The sequence below is a fragment of the Leptodactylus fuscus genome, chromosome 5 (genome assembly GCF_031893055.1).
Source record: "Leptodactylus fuscus isolate aLepFus1 chromosome 5, aLepFus1.hap2, whole genome shotgun sequence".
NCBI classification, from domain to species: Eukaryota; Metazoa; Chordata; class Amphibia; order Anura; family Leptodactylidae; genus Leptodactylus; species Leptodactylus fuscus.
The window spans coordinates 85580556-85595501 of NC_134269.1; the positions used below are offsets into that span (position 1 = coordinate 85580556).

The window sequence follows — 14946 nt, forward strand, 5'->3', positions numbered from 1 at the left end:
GGGCAGAGATGGAGGGACATGAATCTGGGGGCAGAGATGGAGGGGACATGAAACTGGGGGCAGATATAGGGTGTATATGAAACTGGGGGAGAGATAGAGGGGGGACATATAATTTACGGGTGACTGTAGGAGGATTATACTGTGTGCGGGCACATGAAAAATTAACGAGTGGGCGGAGTCAACACAAAAGTGGGTGGGGCTAAATTTGCCGCGGCGCGACGCTTGTCCCTCTTTCGGTTCTTCAAAAGTTGGGAGGTATGATAAAGTCAGAAAGATACTCTGTAACATTGGGTCTGCAGATAATGCTGTTACACAATAGTTGGCTACAATGTTAGTCCGTGATGGTAGAATGGTCACAGATAGATTGATATGACGTGGAAGACAAAATATACAATAAAGATGTAATACAAGTATGAACCTGACTCTTTCTTATTGTTGCTTACGCTAACCGCATGTTTCCTGGGCGCTATGGAATGTGGCTCACTGCCATCGTATTGTGCTGTATGTATGCATCTATAGAAGCAATAAAGTATCTGCCGTACTCCCAGGAAAGGCACTTTTCTGTGCTTGTCATGTCTCTAGTAACAGAATGGGATAGGAGTTTACTTGAAATAGTTGTGGTGCATCTTTAGGGAACAGCAGCAGGGTCAGGTTAGGCTAATAAGGGTCGGGATATCTTGGCCTAACAAATTTACTGTAACTCACGCTGGCCAACTGACAGAAGTTATATAGGAATTCTACGGCAGGTTCTGATATTGCCTTTCTGTATACAGAGTCCTCATACACTTTTCTTGTTACTTAGTTTCCATTCCCTAGCGCCATCTAGTGAGTGTTTATTTCTCTTAGCAGGCCGGCCATATGAATAAAGCATTGATCCTCTGCTTCACACTTTTTTCTCAGTTCTTTTAATCTCATAAACACAACAGTGCTACATCGTGACATCATCAGACATCCCCCCCACACACACACACACTGTGTTTATTGGTTTGTATTGACGCCAGCGTGCACAGGATACATGTGGGGTCGCCATCTCCAGACTGCCTCCTTTAGTCCAGGTCTGGGAGGAGATCCCTCAGGAGACCATCCACAACCTCATCAGGAGCATGCCCAGGCATTGTAGGGAGGTCATACAGGCACGTGGAGGCCACACACACTACTGAGCCTCATTTTGACATGTTTTAAGGACATTACATCAAAGTTGGATCATCCTGTAGTGTGTTTTTCCACTTTAATTTGGGGGGACTCCAGATCCAGGCCTCCATTGGTTAATAAATTTGATTCCCATGGATGATTTTTGTTTGATTTTGTTGTCATCACATTCAACTTTGTACAGAACAAAGTATTCAATGAGAAGATTTCATTCATTCAGATCTAGGATGTGTTATTTGAGTGTTCCCTTTATTTTTTTTTTGTGAAGTGTAGTTTTTAAGCATTAGAGATGAGAGAAGTGATTTGACACATAATGATAATGACCCAAAACACACAGCTAAAAACACCCAAGAAAACATTTGACTATTCTGAAGTGGTCTTCTATGAGCCCTGACCTAAATCCTATTGAGCATCTTTGGAAGGAGCCTAAACATGCCAACTGCAAAAGGCGCCCTTCATACCCGAGACAATTGGAGCAGTTTGCTCATGAGGAGTGGGCCAAAATACCTGTAGAGAGGTGCAGAAGTCTCATTGACAGTTACAGGAATCATTTGATTGCCTCAAAAGGTTGTGCAACAAAATATTAAGGGAACCATCATTTCTGTCCAGGCCTGTTTCATGAATTTTATTTTTTAAATTTTTTTGTTGAAGCCTGGTTGAAAAGAAATGTCTGACTTTCATTTGTTCATTTGCATAGAGTTTTTATTTATTATTAGAGATGAGCAAGTACTATTCAAAACGGCAGTTTCGACTAGCACGCACCCATAGCAATGAATAGAGCCGTCCGGCGTCCTGCTGCTTAACCCCCTGCGTGCTGGCTGCGTCCATTCATTCCTATGGGTGCGTGCTATTTGAAACTGTCGTTTCGAATAGTACTCACTCATTTCTATTTATTATTACTTTTGTCAGATTCAAGTTATTTCTGTGACCATTGTGGGTCACAGAGTATTTTGTTCACTCACACAGATTTTACATAGTTTTTTCATACAACACACTAGACATGTCCTGCACAGTATATATACATATATATATATATATATATATATATATATATTGTGTGTGTGTGTGTGTGTAAATGCTGTATTACAGGATTCGATCCCACATTCTTCCCATGATCCCTCACAGTGGAGCGCAAATGGCTGAATAAGTCTCCACACACCTATATGGTGGTCTCTCCCTAAGGAGTGACAATATCCCCTTAACCTGGTCTAGAAGCCTCTCACCTCTGCCAAGTCAGTCTTCTCTACGTCGGGCTGAAGAGATCCAAACAGATCGAAACAGCTGTCCTCGGCTGAGAGACTGACTTGGTAAAATCCCACATCATTGCAGCAAAGGCCTCTGGGAAGGTCGGGCATGATGTTAAAGGGAGCGCCCCCTAGTGGGCTGCATGACTGAGGCACTGTCTCCCTATATTAACATCATGGGAGACAGATTTGCATATTCTTTCCATGAACCAATGAATGGTAAGCCAACATAGGGGAAGGGGGAAGGGACTCCCATACACACACAGCCGCTCAATATCCAGCCAGTCGGCTTGCAGAAGCACATGATTACTGAAACCACGTGACAACGACGTCAGCCCCACATCTACCATTATGGCAGCGCCCATGGTCAGGGTGACAGGTAACAGAAGTCTGACTAGAGAGGGACAATAGAGAGAGCTGTCCTTCCTGCACATTGGGTTACCTATGAGAGGGCTGTGTTTCTAGTGCTGTCATTAGAGGAGAGAACACGCTGCATGGGAGGCTACTCCGCAGTATGTGAAGCTGTGCAGTGTCTTTTTATGTCAGCCTGCATGGGTTCTAGGGTAGGCTTGTTACTAGGTTGTACTGCTCGTCCCCTACTGTGTGCGATACAGCCATGAATTCACCGTGACCTTGGATGGAGTACGTGTATTACTAGTCACTGAGAGCTGCCCCTGATTCTGCAGTCTGGGATGTGCATAGTATTCCACAGAGTCGCAGGGTCCAGCCATGCTGTCCCTTTCTGACTTACTTTATGTATCAGCTGCTCTAAGAGCTGCTGCTCCTGTGATTGCTCCATAGTATGGGGTTGGAAGGCGGCAGGGCGAGGGTTAAGCAGGGAGAGAAATGAAAGCAGTTGTTTCTTTGAGGACTTCCCCGCCCAGCTGCACTGAATATGCCTGGTAGGCTCCACCCCCTCCCGAGCCAACCAATGAATGGTAATCTAGCAGAGAGGAAGGGGGATGGAACTCCCATACACACTGGGCTGCTCAATATCCAGCTAGTTTATGCAGCCAGCATGTGATTAGTGAGACCACGTGACTACGACGTCATCCCCCACATCTACCATCATGGCGGCGCCCATGGTCAGGGTGACAGGTAACAGAGGTCTGACTAGTGAGGGACTATAGAGAGAGCTGTCCTTCCTGCACATTGGGTTACCTATGAGAGGGCTGTGTTTCTAGTGCTGTTGTTAGATTTAGGAGAGAACACGCAGCAAGGGAGGCTACTCCACAGTATGTGAAGCTGTGCAGTGTCTCTTTATGTCAGCCTGCACGGGTTCTAGGGTAGGCTTGTTACTAGGTTGTACTGCTCGTCACCTACTGTCTGCGATACAGCCACAAAGTCACCGCGACCTTGGATGGAGTACGTGTATTAGTAGTCACTGAGAGCTGCCCCTGATGCTGCAAAGTCTGGGATGTGCATAGTATTCCACAGAGTCGCAGGGTCCTAGTAATCCAACATTATTCAGACTAAGCAGTAATGAATTTGGCTATAGATATAGTACAAATACCGCAACTGTCTCATCATCCTACTTTGAGAAATGGTCACCCTAAATTCATCAGCATCTTTCCCCAATTTTTGTCTCCATGCACATGATCGTGTACTTTGTTAGTGTTTTAACCATTTTTGCTGTGGTTAGCAAAAAGACCCAATTTTTTTTTTCTATAGTCCCGTATACAATCCATACAGTCCCATACACAATCACTACACTCTCAGGCATGTTATCACTACGCTTCTACTGTAAGCTGTGCTAAGCAGTCTGCACTAGATATATAGGGATTTTACAATGCATTTCAGTGTATTGTATTAGGTATCAGACCCTCTGGGGTTCCAGAAGCTTAGGGGGTCTAAAATGTAAAAATAAATACATTTAAATCGTCCCCTTTCCCTAGATTAGATCTAAAAATAAGTAAAGTAAGACACACACATTAGGTATTCCTGTGTCCGAAAAGTCTACAACCTTATATAAAGATTTATGGTAAACGTCATAGCTATAAAAACTAAATAAAAAAGTTATAAAGCAATCAAAACAACAAATATTCAACCAAAATTATATAAATAAAAAGTACATCTGCAAAGAGCTGTGCACCGGTGTATCATCACATGATCATGGACTGATTTACATTCACCGGAATTCAGCATAATGAATGACAACAAGCAGAAATGTAGAAAACTGAGGAGTTGATACAGAAAGTATATAGGAAAACTGTATAAGGCTAAGACCCTACGTAGCAATACGCAGGAAAAAAACACTGCAGAAAAAAATATGGTGGAAATACATTGCATTCTTTCTGCAGAGTTTTCTTTCTACCCCTATTATATCGATACAGAAAACACCAGTGTTTCTGTAGATATAATTGACATGCTTTTCTGCTGCAGATTTTTTTTTTTACAATGTGTGCAATGGTTTAGCCCAGAATCCTATCCACTTTGCAGGTAATATGCAACGCAGTGTTTCTGCCGCGGCCAATTGCTGCCTTTCTGCAACGTGTGCCCTGGCCTAAGGGTGGGCTCTCACTGCCATTATTTAATGTCTGTTGCTCATATCTGTCGTTGGATGAGAGAGAGACATTAAGTGTCCGATGCAGATGGTGGCTGTCTGCATTCGCCCTTATGTAAGAACATTATGCATGCAGGAAAACTGCATGGAAACAAATGCAGACTGAGGGGACTCTGCTACCATTAATGTCTGTTGCTCAAGTCTTATGAGAGATGCATTCACTTTAATCATTTTATTTTGAAGCTGGAACAATACCTTTTTTCTAACTTTGACTCCAGCTAAAATTCTTCCCAAATCCAACTGCACAGCCTTTGCCGTAAGCCTTGGGAAGAACTCAGGACAGGTTCTATTCCATTTTGCGAACCGGGGTCCACAGTGGGTCTGTGGAGGCACAGGTGGCATACAGATATTATTCATGTGCTGTCCGTTTTAGCACGGACCTGGCACATGCAAACATTCATGTGCAAGAAACTTTAAGGCTAAGGCTTCATGGGATGTCCTGCAATAAAGCGATGTGGGGAACGTATTGTGGTTCTTCCCGCAGCACTTTAAACAGAAAGTTTGTAGAGATTTCCTCTGCGGACTTTCTGATGCAATTATACCTATGGGGAAACCGCTAGCGTTTCGGTATAATTGACATGCTGCAATTTTATTATTATTATTTATTTATATAGCACCATTAATTCCATGGTGCTTTACATTTGGGGGTTACATACAAGTTGGGGGTTACATACAATACACAGAATATACAGGTAGATATAATACTAACAATGACCGACTGGCACAATGGGGTAGAGGGCCCTGCCCGCGAGGGCTTACAATCTAAGGGAAGGGGGCTAGAGACAGAAGGAGAGGGTAGAGACTGTACAGATGGTGATGTGGTGACTGTAGTGTTATTGGAGGTTGTAGGCCTTCCTGAACAGGTGGGTCTTCAGGGCCTTCTTGAAGCCTGTGATTGTGGGGGTCAGTCTTATGTGTCGTGGTAAGGAGTTCCAGAGTATGGGGGATGCACGAGAGTAATCTTGGAGACGGTTGTGTGAGGAGTGGATGAGAGCAGAGCAGAGTAGGAGGTCATTGGAGGATCTGAGGTTACGTGTGGGCAGGTAGCGTGAGATTAGTTCAGAGATATATGGAGGGGACAGGTTGTGGATGGCTTTGTGTGTTAGTGTTAGTAGCTTGAACTCAATTCGCTGGGTTATAGGTAGCCAGTGGAGGGACTGGCAGAGGGGAGCAGCTGATGAAGATTGGGGAGTGAGGTGGATTAAGCGAGCAGCGCAGTTTAAGGTGGACTGGAGGGGGGGCGAGGGTGTTAGCTGGGAGTCAATGGAGAAGGGTGTTGCAGTAGTCTAGGCGGGAGATTATGAGGGCCTGGACGAGCATCTTGGTAGTTTCCTGGGTGAGGAAGGGGCGAATTCGGTGGATGTTCTTGAGCTGGAGGTGGCAGGAGGTGTTGAGGGCTTGAATATGTGGCTTGAAGGATAGGTCAGAGTCCAGGGTTACCCCAAGGCATCGGGCCTGTGGGACAGGAGTAATTGTGGTTCCATTAACTTTGATGGATGGTTCAGGTGGAGGGGCCATACAGGATGGGCTGAAGATGATAAACTCTGTTTTCTCCATGTTGAGTTTGAGAAAGCGGGAGAAGAGGAAGGAGGCTACGGCCGCTAAACAATCTGGAATTCTGGCCAGCAGGGAGGTAATGTCTGGTCCAGAGATGTAGATTTGGGTGTCATCGGCATAACAGTGGTACTGAAAGCCATGAGATTCTATGAGTTGGCCCAGGCCAAGGGTGTAGATGGAGAACAGGAGGGGTCCTAGGACGGAGCCCTGGGGGACACCTACAGAGAGAGGGTGAGATGAGGAGGTGGTGTGCGAGTGGGAGACGCTGAATGAGCGGTCGGTGAGGTATGAGGAGATCCAGGAATGGGCCAGGTCTGAGATACCAAGGGATGAGAGAATTTCTAACAGGAGGGAGTGGTCAACTGTGGCAGAGGAGAGGTCGAGGAGGAGGAGGACAGAGTAATGGCGCTTGGCTTTGGCAGTTAGCAGGTTGTTAGTGACTTTTGTTAGGGCAGTTTCAGTGGAGTGCCGGGGTCTGAAGCCTGACTGTAGTCTGTCAAAGAGCAGGTTGGACGAGAGATAGGAGGAGAGTTCGGAGTGGACATGCTGCTCAAGAAGTTTTGAGGCGTACGGGAGCAGTGAGATGGGACGATAGTTGGCAGGAGAGGACGGGTCGAGGGACGGTTTCTTAAGTATAGGCGTAACAGTGGCGTGTTTGAAGGCTGAGGGGAAGGATCCATTGGTTAGGGATAGATTGAAGAGATGGGTTAGGGCTGGAGTAATGACTTCAGCGAGTTTGGGGATGAGATGTGCATGGATCGGGTCGAGCACGCAGGAGGTGAGGTCGGATTTGGAGATTAGGGAGGAGAGTTTTTCGTCAGTTATGGAGGAGAAACAGGTCAGGGATGAGGAGCAGTAAGTAGTTGGGTAGAGGGGTTGTCGGGGGAGTAGGGTGAGACTGTCTCTGATGGTGTTAATTTTAGTTTTAAAGTAAGCGGCAAAGTCGTCAGCTGACATAAGTGATGTCGGAGGAGGGAGTTGAAGGTGGAGAATAGCTGTTTGGGGTTGCGAGAGAGTGCAGATATGAGTGTGGTGAAGTAGACCTTCCACGCCAGTTTTGGAAATTGTGGTGTGTGCGCACGGCAGTTTTTACCGCAAAGTTGGCATTGGATTCACTAGAATCCCATCCACTTTGCCTGTACTGTAAAATGCCACGGCGTTTCCGCCTCGGGCAAATTGAGGCATTTTCTTTCCATGGGGCCCCGGTCTAAAGGTCACCTAAATCAAACGGTCTTTCCACTTCTGAATCCGCTTTTTGTAGAGATATCACTGTTTTCGCCAATATGCAAATTTCCTCTTTGTAATGCCCTCATTGCTCCAAATATCCAATTTGAATATTGAACAAATTTTTTTTATTTTAGGTGACCCTGAACTATGTACCTGTGGGGCTGGGCCTGGCGACAGAAACCCTTCAAAGCACAATAGATACACAATAGATACTTTGTGTACTTGTAAAGTTTAGTAGATATAAAGGTTTTTCTGTGTTCACAGGTTTACTATGTCGAGTTTTTGGCGCCATTCATGCGAGAAGGAACTTGTCATCTTCACAAACATTGATTCAAAAGATTCCAAACTCCTTATGGAACTTAGGGCGTCTGAATCATGTAGCCATTGCCGTACCTGACTTAGAAAAAGCCAAATCATTATACCAAAATGTTTTGGGAGCAAAAGTGAGTGAGACCGTACCTCTTCCTGACCATGGGGTATATACCATTTTTGTGGAGCTTGGAAACACAAAGCTGGAACTCCTTCATCCTCTTGGGCAGAACAGCCCTATCTCTGGCTTCCTTCAGAAGAACAAGGCTGGCGGAATGCATCACATTTGCATTGAGGTATTGCCTCTTATGAAATCATTGACTTAAACGAATGCATTTTTTTATAGGGATCATGGCCTCCATTTAATGTATACTCCTAGAAAATCTCACAATAAATAATTTCATGGAGGCCTGCTATGTACTGGGGTATGTCGCCCACGGGGTCCCGTTCTTTAAAAAAAATATCTTCTTTCTATCTGTATCACATGGGATACAGTATTGTTTCTTTTTATTGTATTCTGATCTACAGAACAGTGTAGCGCACTGAGCTATTCCATACATTTTGGGTTTTTTTGTGGTATATATATATACTAGCCAAAAGACACTGTTTTGGCATCAGTCAGGTTAAGGCCAAAGCCCCATGTTTCGGAAACGCAGCATTTTTTAAACACAGAATATGTAGAGATCACAGCTGAGGCCAGCGAATGGCTGCAGCAGTGCTCTACACGTATTCTAAGAGCCATAACATAACATATTCATTTTTATTTGATTACGTGTGTGGCATAGATTTCAGTGCAAGCACACAACTCCACAGGGAGATGCACCTGAATGGCGCAGCAAGACCATTGTACTAAACCGCAGTCTTCATAAATCCCAAGTGTGTTTTCTTCTAGGTTCACATGGAATTTAATAGAAATGTGCCAAAGTGATTTTGCTATCTACTGTATATCTAACTTCTCTTTCATTGTCACTTTCTGCTCACTACCTTTTACTGCTGCACACTACATACATGTGAATAGCCTATTGTTGTCTGCCTTCGCAGTGCACTGCTCTACCTGCTCACTATCTAATTAACAGGAACTTGCTGTGACAAGCAGACAAGAGCAAGGCTGTTCACAGCAATGTAGCACACAGTGCAAACAGGGACAATGGAAGAAAAGTTAGTTATCATAGATAGTAGAATACTTTCTATACTCCATATGGACCAGAAATAAAACACATTGGGGAAGATTTATCAAGCAAAATGTGAGAATTCTGACGTAATTTACGCCAACAGACTATCTAACATGCTATACGCCACCTTTATCAAGTGTTTTAGACACTTTTAAGACTTGTATGAAAAAGGGGCATAGCCTAAGTTGCAACACTGAGTGGCAAAATGCACCAACATATGTTAGACCAACTAATAAGTGGAGTAATATTAGACTAGACAGTTTAGCATCATCACACACTTGGATAAATATGTGTATTTAGGACTGTCTACACCAGGGGTAGGCAACCTTCGGCACTCCAACTGTTGTAAAACTACAACTCCCAGCATGCATACTTGCTCTGCTGTTCTTGAAACTCCCGTGGAAGTGAATGAGGCAAGTTGGGAGTTGTAGCTTCACAGCAGCTGGAGCGCCGAAAGTTGCTAACCCCTGTTCTAGATTAATGTGCATTGTCTAAAACTTATACGCTATTAATACATTTGCTCTATTGTGTTGTAATATATCTTGGAGTGAATATAATTGTGAGAAATAGTTTGTTCTGGATTACCACTTTTTAAAAACAAAGAAATTCATAAAAATTCAATATGCGCTCCGTTTATGTGTGTACAACCAGCACAGAAATGAGAATATTTTTTGTATTTACTTACTTATTTGAACAAGTGAGTCATTTTTGTCAGCAGAGGGCAGCAAATCTTCATTCTCCATTTCAAGCCTTGGCTGCCAGGACTGCATATATATGATTTTTGGTTTTGGCCATTATTTGTTTTATTTTTTTTATCTGTATTTGGAAAGCATAACTATTTATCTTTCTCTAATTCAGAGCAATATTTAATATAATATTTAATATCAAATGTAAGATACTACAAGATATTCACATAACAGCATGGTGAAGACAGAATTATTCTGACCCTAGATTGTAAATTTCAGTAATAATATCCCTAGCTCAACACTGTGTCCAGTATATAGGTCAGACACTGCTGCAGCCTTCAATGCTTTCTTGAGTCTTCTTTCACATTCTATTGGTTTTTTTTGGTTGCATGTGTTTTGTTTTGTTTTTTATAGAGAGTGCGATGCTGAGCAAGTAACAAGACTTTGAGGTAGCATTAATGAAATTTCACTAAGCACAGGACTGTGGGATCCTTAGGCCAGATCTCTGACAGCTCTGTTTTTCCACAGTTTAGTTCTGACTCCAGTTCCTTCATAATTATCTGACACCAGTGGTCAGACGGAAGAAATAAAGTACTTACAAGTCAAATAGAAAATTTTTCCAACTCCAACCAAAACTGCTGTATCACATTTTTTTATTTTTTAGCAACCTATTTTTCATCCCCTTTAGTGATTTATTTTTTTATTTTTTAGGTAGTATAAGGGCTAGTTCACACGGGGTTCCGCGTGAATACATTCCATCACGGCTGCTGCAACGGTTGCCGTGCAGTGCACAGGCATCCCGTCACGGCTTTCCCCTCCAGAGTAGGCCCAAATGAATGGGCCTAGCCTGGAGGGTGGTGTCATGAGTGTCATGGTGTCATGAATCCACCTGAAGAAAGGGCATCTCACCTTTTTTTTTTTTTTTTTGGTGAGTGGGAACAATCCGCTTGCGGAAAAAGGAAATGACCGGTTCCCATTGATTTCATTGGGAGACGGCAGGATTTTGACGCGGATTCCGCGTCAAAATCCTGACCATTTTGCCCGGTGTGAACTAGCCCTAAAACTAGAGATAAAGCTACTTGAGGTGCCTCACTTCATCCTTTTGCAACTACTGTATATGTAGATGCTGGCAGCTCACAGTGAAACCCAGGATGGATCTCCATGAGAAGACTTGAGCATTGCTAGGGGGAACTTTAAAAACCTGCTTTATACTGAAAGGAAGTAAAATAGTTTAAGAAGTTATATTACAAAAATGCTCACCAAACCTCTTGCTACACAATAGTCAATAAAAGTGAAACAACCGTTCCACTTTAATAGGCTCTGTTCTGCTGATTCTGGGGTAGTTGGAGTTTTTTTCTATAGACTCCACCATTGCCTAGCAGTCATGTCTTAGGGTCCATTCACACGGAGGAAAATGGCGCTTTATTTGGCGCTGAATTTTCCACGCTGAAAAAAAAAAAAGCCTCCCATTGATTCCAACTGTGTCAGAATTCATTGAGCAGCCCCTATTGAAGGATGCAGAGTCTGATTTGATAAAGATAGCGATACATCCTCTTCAATCTGTAGCATATAAATCTTACTTTTTAATTATATCTTTTATATGTTTCTAGGTTGATGACATCAAAAAGGCAATGTCGGATCTGAAACAGAAAAATATTCGGTTATTAAGTGAACAACCAAAAACTGGTGCACATGGAAAACCAGTAGTCTTCTTGCACCCAAAAGACTGTGATGGAGTCCTGGTGGAGCTGGAAGAAGCCTAATGCAAATGCTGGACAATATAATGATAAATTAAATCAAGTTACATTTTTAGGCCATTAATTTTCCATATGACACTGGAATTACTTTCACAAGTGAAATAAATCTTTATATAACTACTTGCAATACATCCAATATCATTTTTGCCAGCTGTGTCTATATATGTAACTGAATTCTGATGAACTGTGTGAACAGTAAGGTGCCAGCTCTATAGATATAAGTATACTTGGTGATGAACACTGCCCATAGCCCAGACTGCAGCCCCAAGGAATGAATAGAGATGGTTGTTCAACACAATTGTGTTCCCTGTAGTTGTGGAAGGCACAACTAAACCTCAGATGATGTTAATATAATATGTGGAAAATAAGAGTATAATTTATTTCCCTCTGTGCCATCCAAATGTATGCAATGCGACGTTTTGTAACTGATTCCATCAGATACCTAGCAATATACACAAATTGTATAAAATGCAAAAATTCAAGAGCATCAAAGTGGATAAATTTTCAAACAGCCTATATATATTGTTCTATCATGATAAAATATATATATGCATCCATAGGACAGGCGATGTTTCAGCCAGAAAATCGACTTTGACAATGGACTAATAGCTGGGGCTCATCTTGGAGTACAGAGACCTGGCGGCAGAAAACAGCTGACATCCCAAAGGGTGGCTTTTATTCAGAAGTACATGACCATTACCATTAAAGGGGTTTGTCCACAAAAGACCTTTGGTGCCACCACTGGGACCCTCATCTATCTTTAAACTGAACCCCAAGGCTCTGTTGCTTAGCTCTCACTTACCCTGTTCCTGCTGACACCAACTCATTGTTTCTGTAGCTTCATGTGAATGGGAGATATAGAAACAGCATAGAACAGAGTGTCATGCTGTTTTTGTAAAACCTGACCACTGTTAACAGTCTGTATTTGACTTCCAGCAGGGACATGGTGATGGAGAGCTGGGTGATGGAGCCTTAGGGGTGTTCATATAGAGATAGTAGTGGAAAATTCTGCTATATGAACATGTAATGACTCTTAAGTTATGCTCACACATAGGTTTTTGCAAGCGAATTTTTACGCAGAATCCGCCTCATAATTCGCCTGCAAAAATGGCTTCCATTGACTTCAATGGGAACAGATCGCTTTTTTTTCCGCTAGCTAGCGACATGACCTATCTTGCCGCCACGGCATTCGCGGCTCGAGGCATGCTACTGTTTAGGCCCATTCATTCGGGCCTAATCAGGAGCGGGATGCTGCAATGGAATGCTGATGCACTGCATCAGCATCTCATCGCAGCTAGCTGCACCAAAAAAAACACACAGCGAATTTTTTTTACTTATCAAGGTCTCGTGACTGAAACTTTTGGGATCCTCTAGATAACATACTGACCATAGTTTTCTGTTGTGCCTTTTTTAATGCCTGGATTTGACTTTCTGCATTAATAAAGATTTGTTTTTTTCATGATCTGCTGTGAAGTCTCACAAATATATATAATGTAATATTATTTATTATTATTATGCCATATATGTCTTTTGTGCACAAATCCCTTTAAGAGCGTTGCAGGCTAAAGGTGATGGTACACTTTTGATTTTTTTTGGCCAAAATACAGCTACAACTCCAGGAAAAAATTATGGAATCACCAGTCCCTGATGATGGTCCTGGAGTTGTTAAATCTTGTAGAAAAAAAACGATCACAGTCATGGAAAAAAACTAAAGGCATTTCGTATGGCAACTTTCTGGCTTTAAGAAACTCTAAAAGAAATCAAGAAAAATAATTGTGATAGCCAGTAACAGTTAGATTTTTAGAACAAGCGTAGGGAATAAATTATGGAATCATGAAAAACAAACAAAATAACACTCCAACATATCACTAGTACTTTGTTGCACCACCTCTGGCTTTTATAACTGATTGCAGTCTCTGAGGCATTGACTTCATGAGTGATGAACAGTACTCTTCAAAGATGGGATTTACATACAGAAAAGCTAAAAGAAAGCCATCACTAATACCTAAAAGGAATTAAAAAAAAAAAAAAAAGTAACAATGGGCTAAGAAAAGGCAATCGTGGATTGTGGATGAAAGTCATATTCAGTGAGGAATCTAGAATCTGCATTGGATAAGGTGATGATGCTAGAACTTTTGTTTGGTCCCTTCCAATGAGATTTATGCAGACGACTGTCTGAAGAAAACATGCAGATTTCCACAGTCATTGATGATATGGGGCTGCATGTCAGGTAAAGGCACTGGGAGATGGCTGTCATTAAATCTTCAATAAATGCACGGGTTTACATTGAAATTTTGGACACTTTTCTTATCCCATCTATCGAAAGGATGTTTGGGGATGATTAAATCATTTTTCAATTGGCATCTTGCCATAGAGCAAAAACTGTGAAAACATTCCTTGAAGAAAGACATATAAGGTCAATATCATGGCCTGCAAACAGTACGGATCTCAATCCAATTGAAAATCTGTGGTGGAAGTTAAAGAAAATGGTCCATGACAAGGCACCAACCTGGCAACAGCAATGAGAGAAGGCTGGAGCCAGACTGATAAAGAGTACTGTTTATCACTCATTAAATCAATGCCTCAGAGATTACAAGCAGTTATAAAAGCCAGAGGTGGTGTAACAAAGTACTAAAGGCATTTCATATGGCAACTTTCTGGCTTTAAGAAACACTAAAATAAATCACAAAAAATAATTGTGGTAGCCAGTAACAGATTTTTAGAACAAGTGCAGGGAATAAATTATGTAATCACTCAATTCTGAGGAAAAAAATATGGAATCATGAAAAACAAACAAACAAAATAACACTCCAGCACATCAGTAGTACTTTGTTACACCACCTCTGGCTTTTATAACTGCTTGTAGTCTCTGAGGCATTGATTTAATGAGTGATAAACAGTACTCTTCATCAATCTGGCTCCAGCCTTCTCTCATTGCTGTTGCCAGATCAGTTTTGCAGGCTGGAGCCTTGTCATGGACACACCACATGTTTTCAATTGGATTGAGATCCGGACTGTTTGCAGACCATGAAATTGACCTTATGTGTCTTTTTACAACAGTAGTTGGATCGTCCACTAAGCTGAGGGAAACAATGATTCCAGGCTATTTCTCATTACTGGCCTTGTTAGCATCAAAACATGACAGCAAGTAATGACAAAAGGTCTGGAATTATTTCAAGTTTCACTTAATTTTAAGGTAAAGCACCTGTGGCCCCAGAATTTTATGCAGTTATAGTTAACTCCCCCACCAGAGCACAGAATAAGACAAAGGAGTACCTTTAT

General features: G+C 42.3%; 1 protein-coding gene across 2 annotated transcripts; it reads left to right on the forward strand.

Moving 5' to 3' along the window:
- The first annotated feature begins 2699 nt into the window (after positions 1 to 2699).
- Positions 2700 to 13079, forward strand: MCEE (methylmalonyl-CoA epimerase). Of its 2 annotated transcripts, none has more exons than XM_075276212.1 (3): positions 2700 to 2772; positions 8005 to 8345; positions 11518 to 13079. In XM_075276212.1, the coding sequence occupies exons 1-3, from the start codon at positions 2745 to 2747 to the stop codon at positions 11668 to 11670; spliced, it is 522 nt and encodes a 173-aa protein (XP_075132313.1). In that variant the 5' UTR covers positions 2700 to 2744; the 3' UTR covers positions 11671 to 13079. The 2 variants fall into 2 exon arrangements, with proteins under 2 accessions (XP_075132313.1, XP_075132312.1); XM_075276211.1 differs by lacking the exon at positions 2700 to 2772 and adding an exon at positions 3392 to 3491.
- Positions 13080 to 14946: the final 1867 nt, after the last annotated feature.

Coding starts and splice junctions, on each gene's coding strand:
- MCEE (XM_075276212.1), top strand. CDS start 2,745: ATGGCAGCGCCCATGGTCAGGGTGACAG. Junction 2,773..8,004: donor GCCCATGGTCAGGGTGACAG/GTAACAGAAGTC, acceptor CTGTGTTCACAG/GTTTACTATGTCGAGTTTTT. Junction 8,346..11,517: donor TGCATCACATTTGCATTGAG/GTATTGCCTCTT, acceptor ATATGTTTCTAG/GTTGATGACATCAAAAAGGC.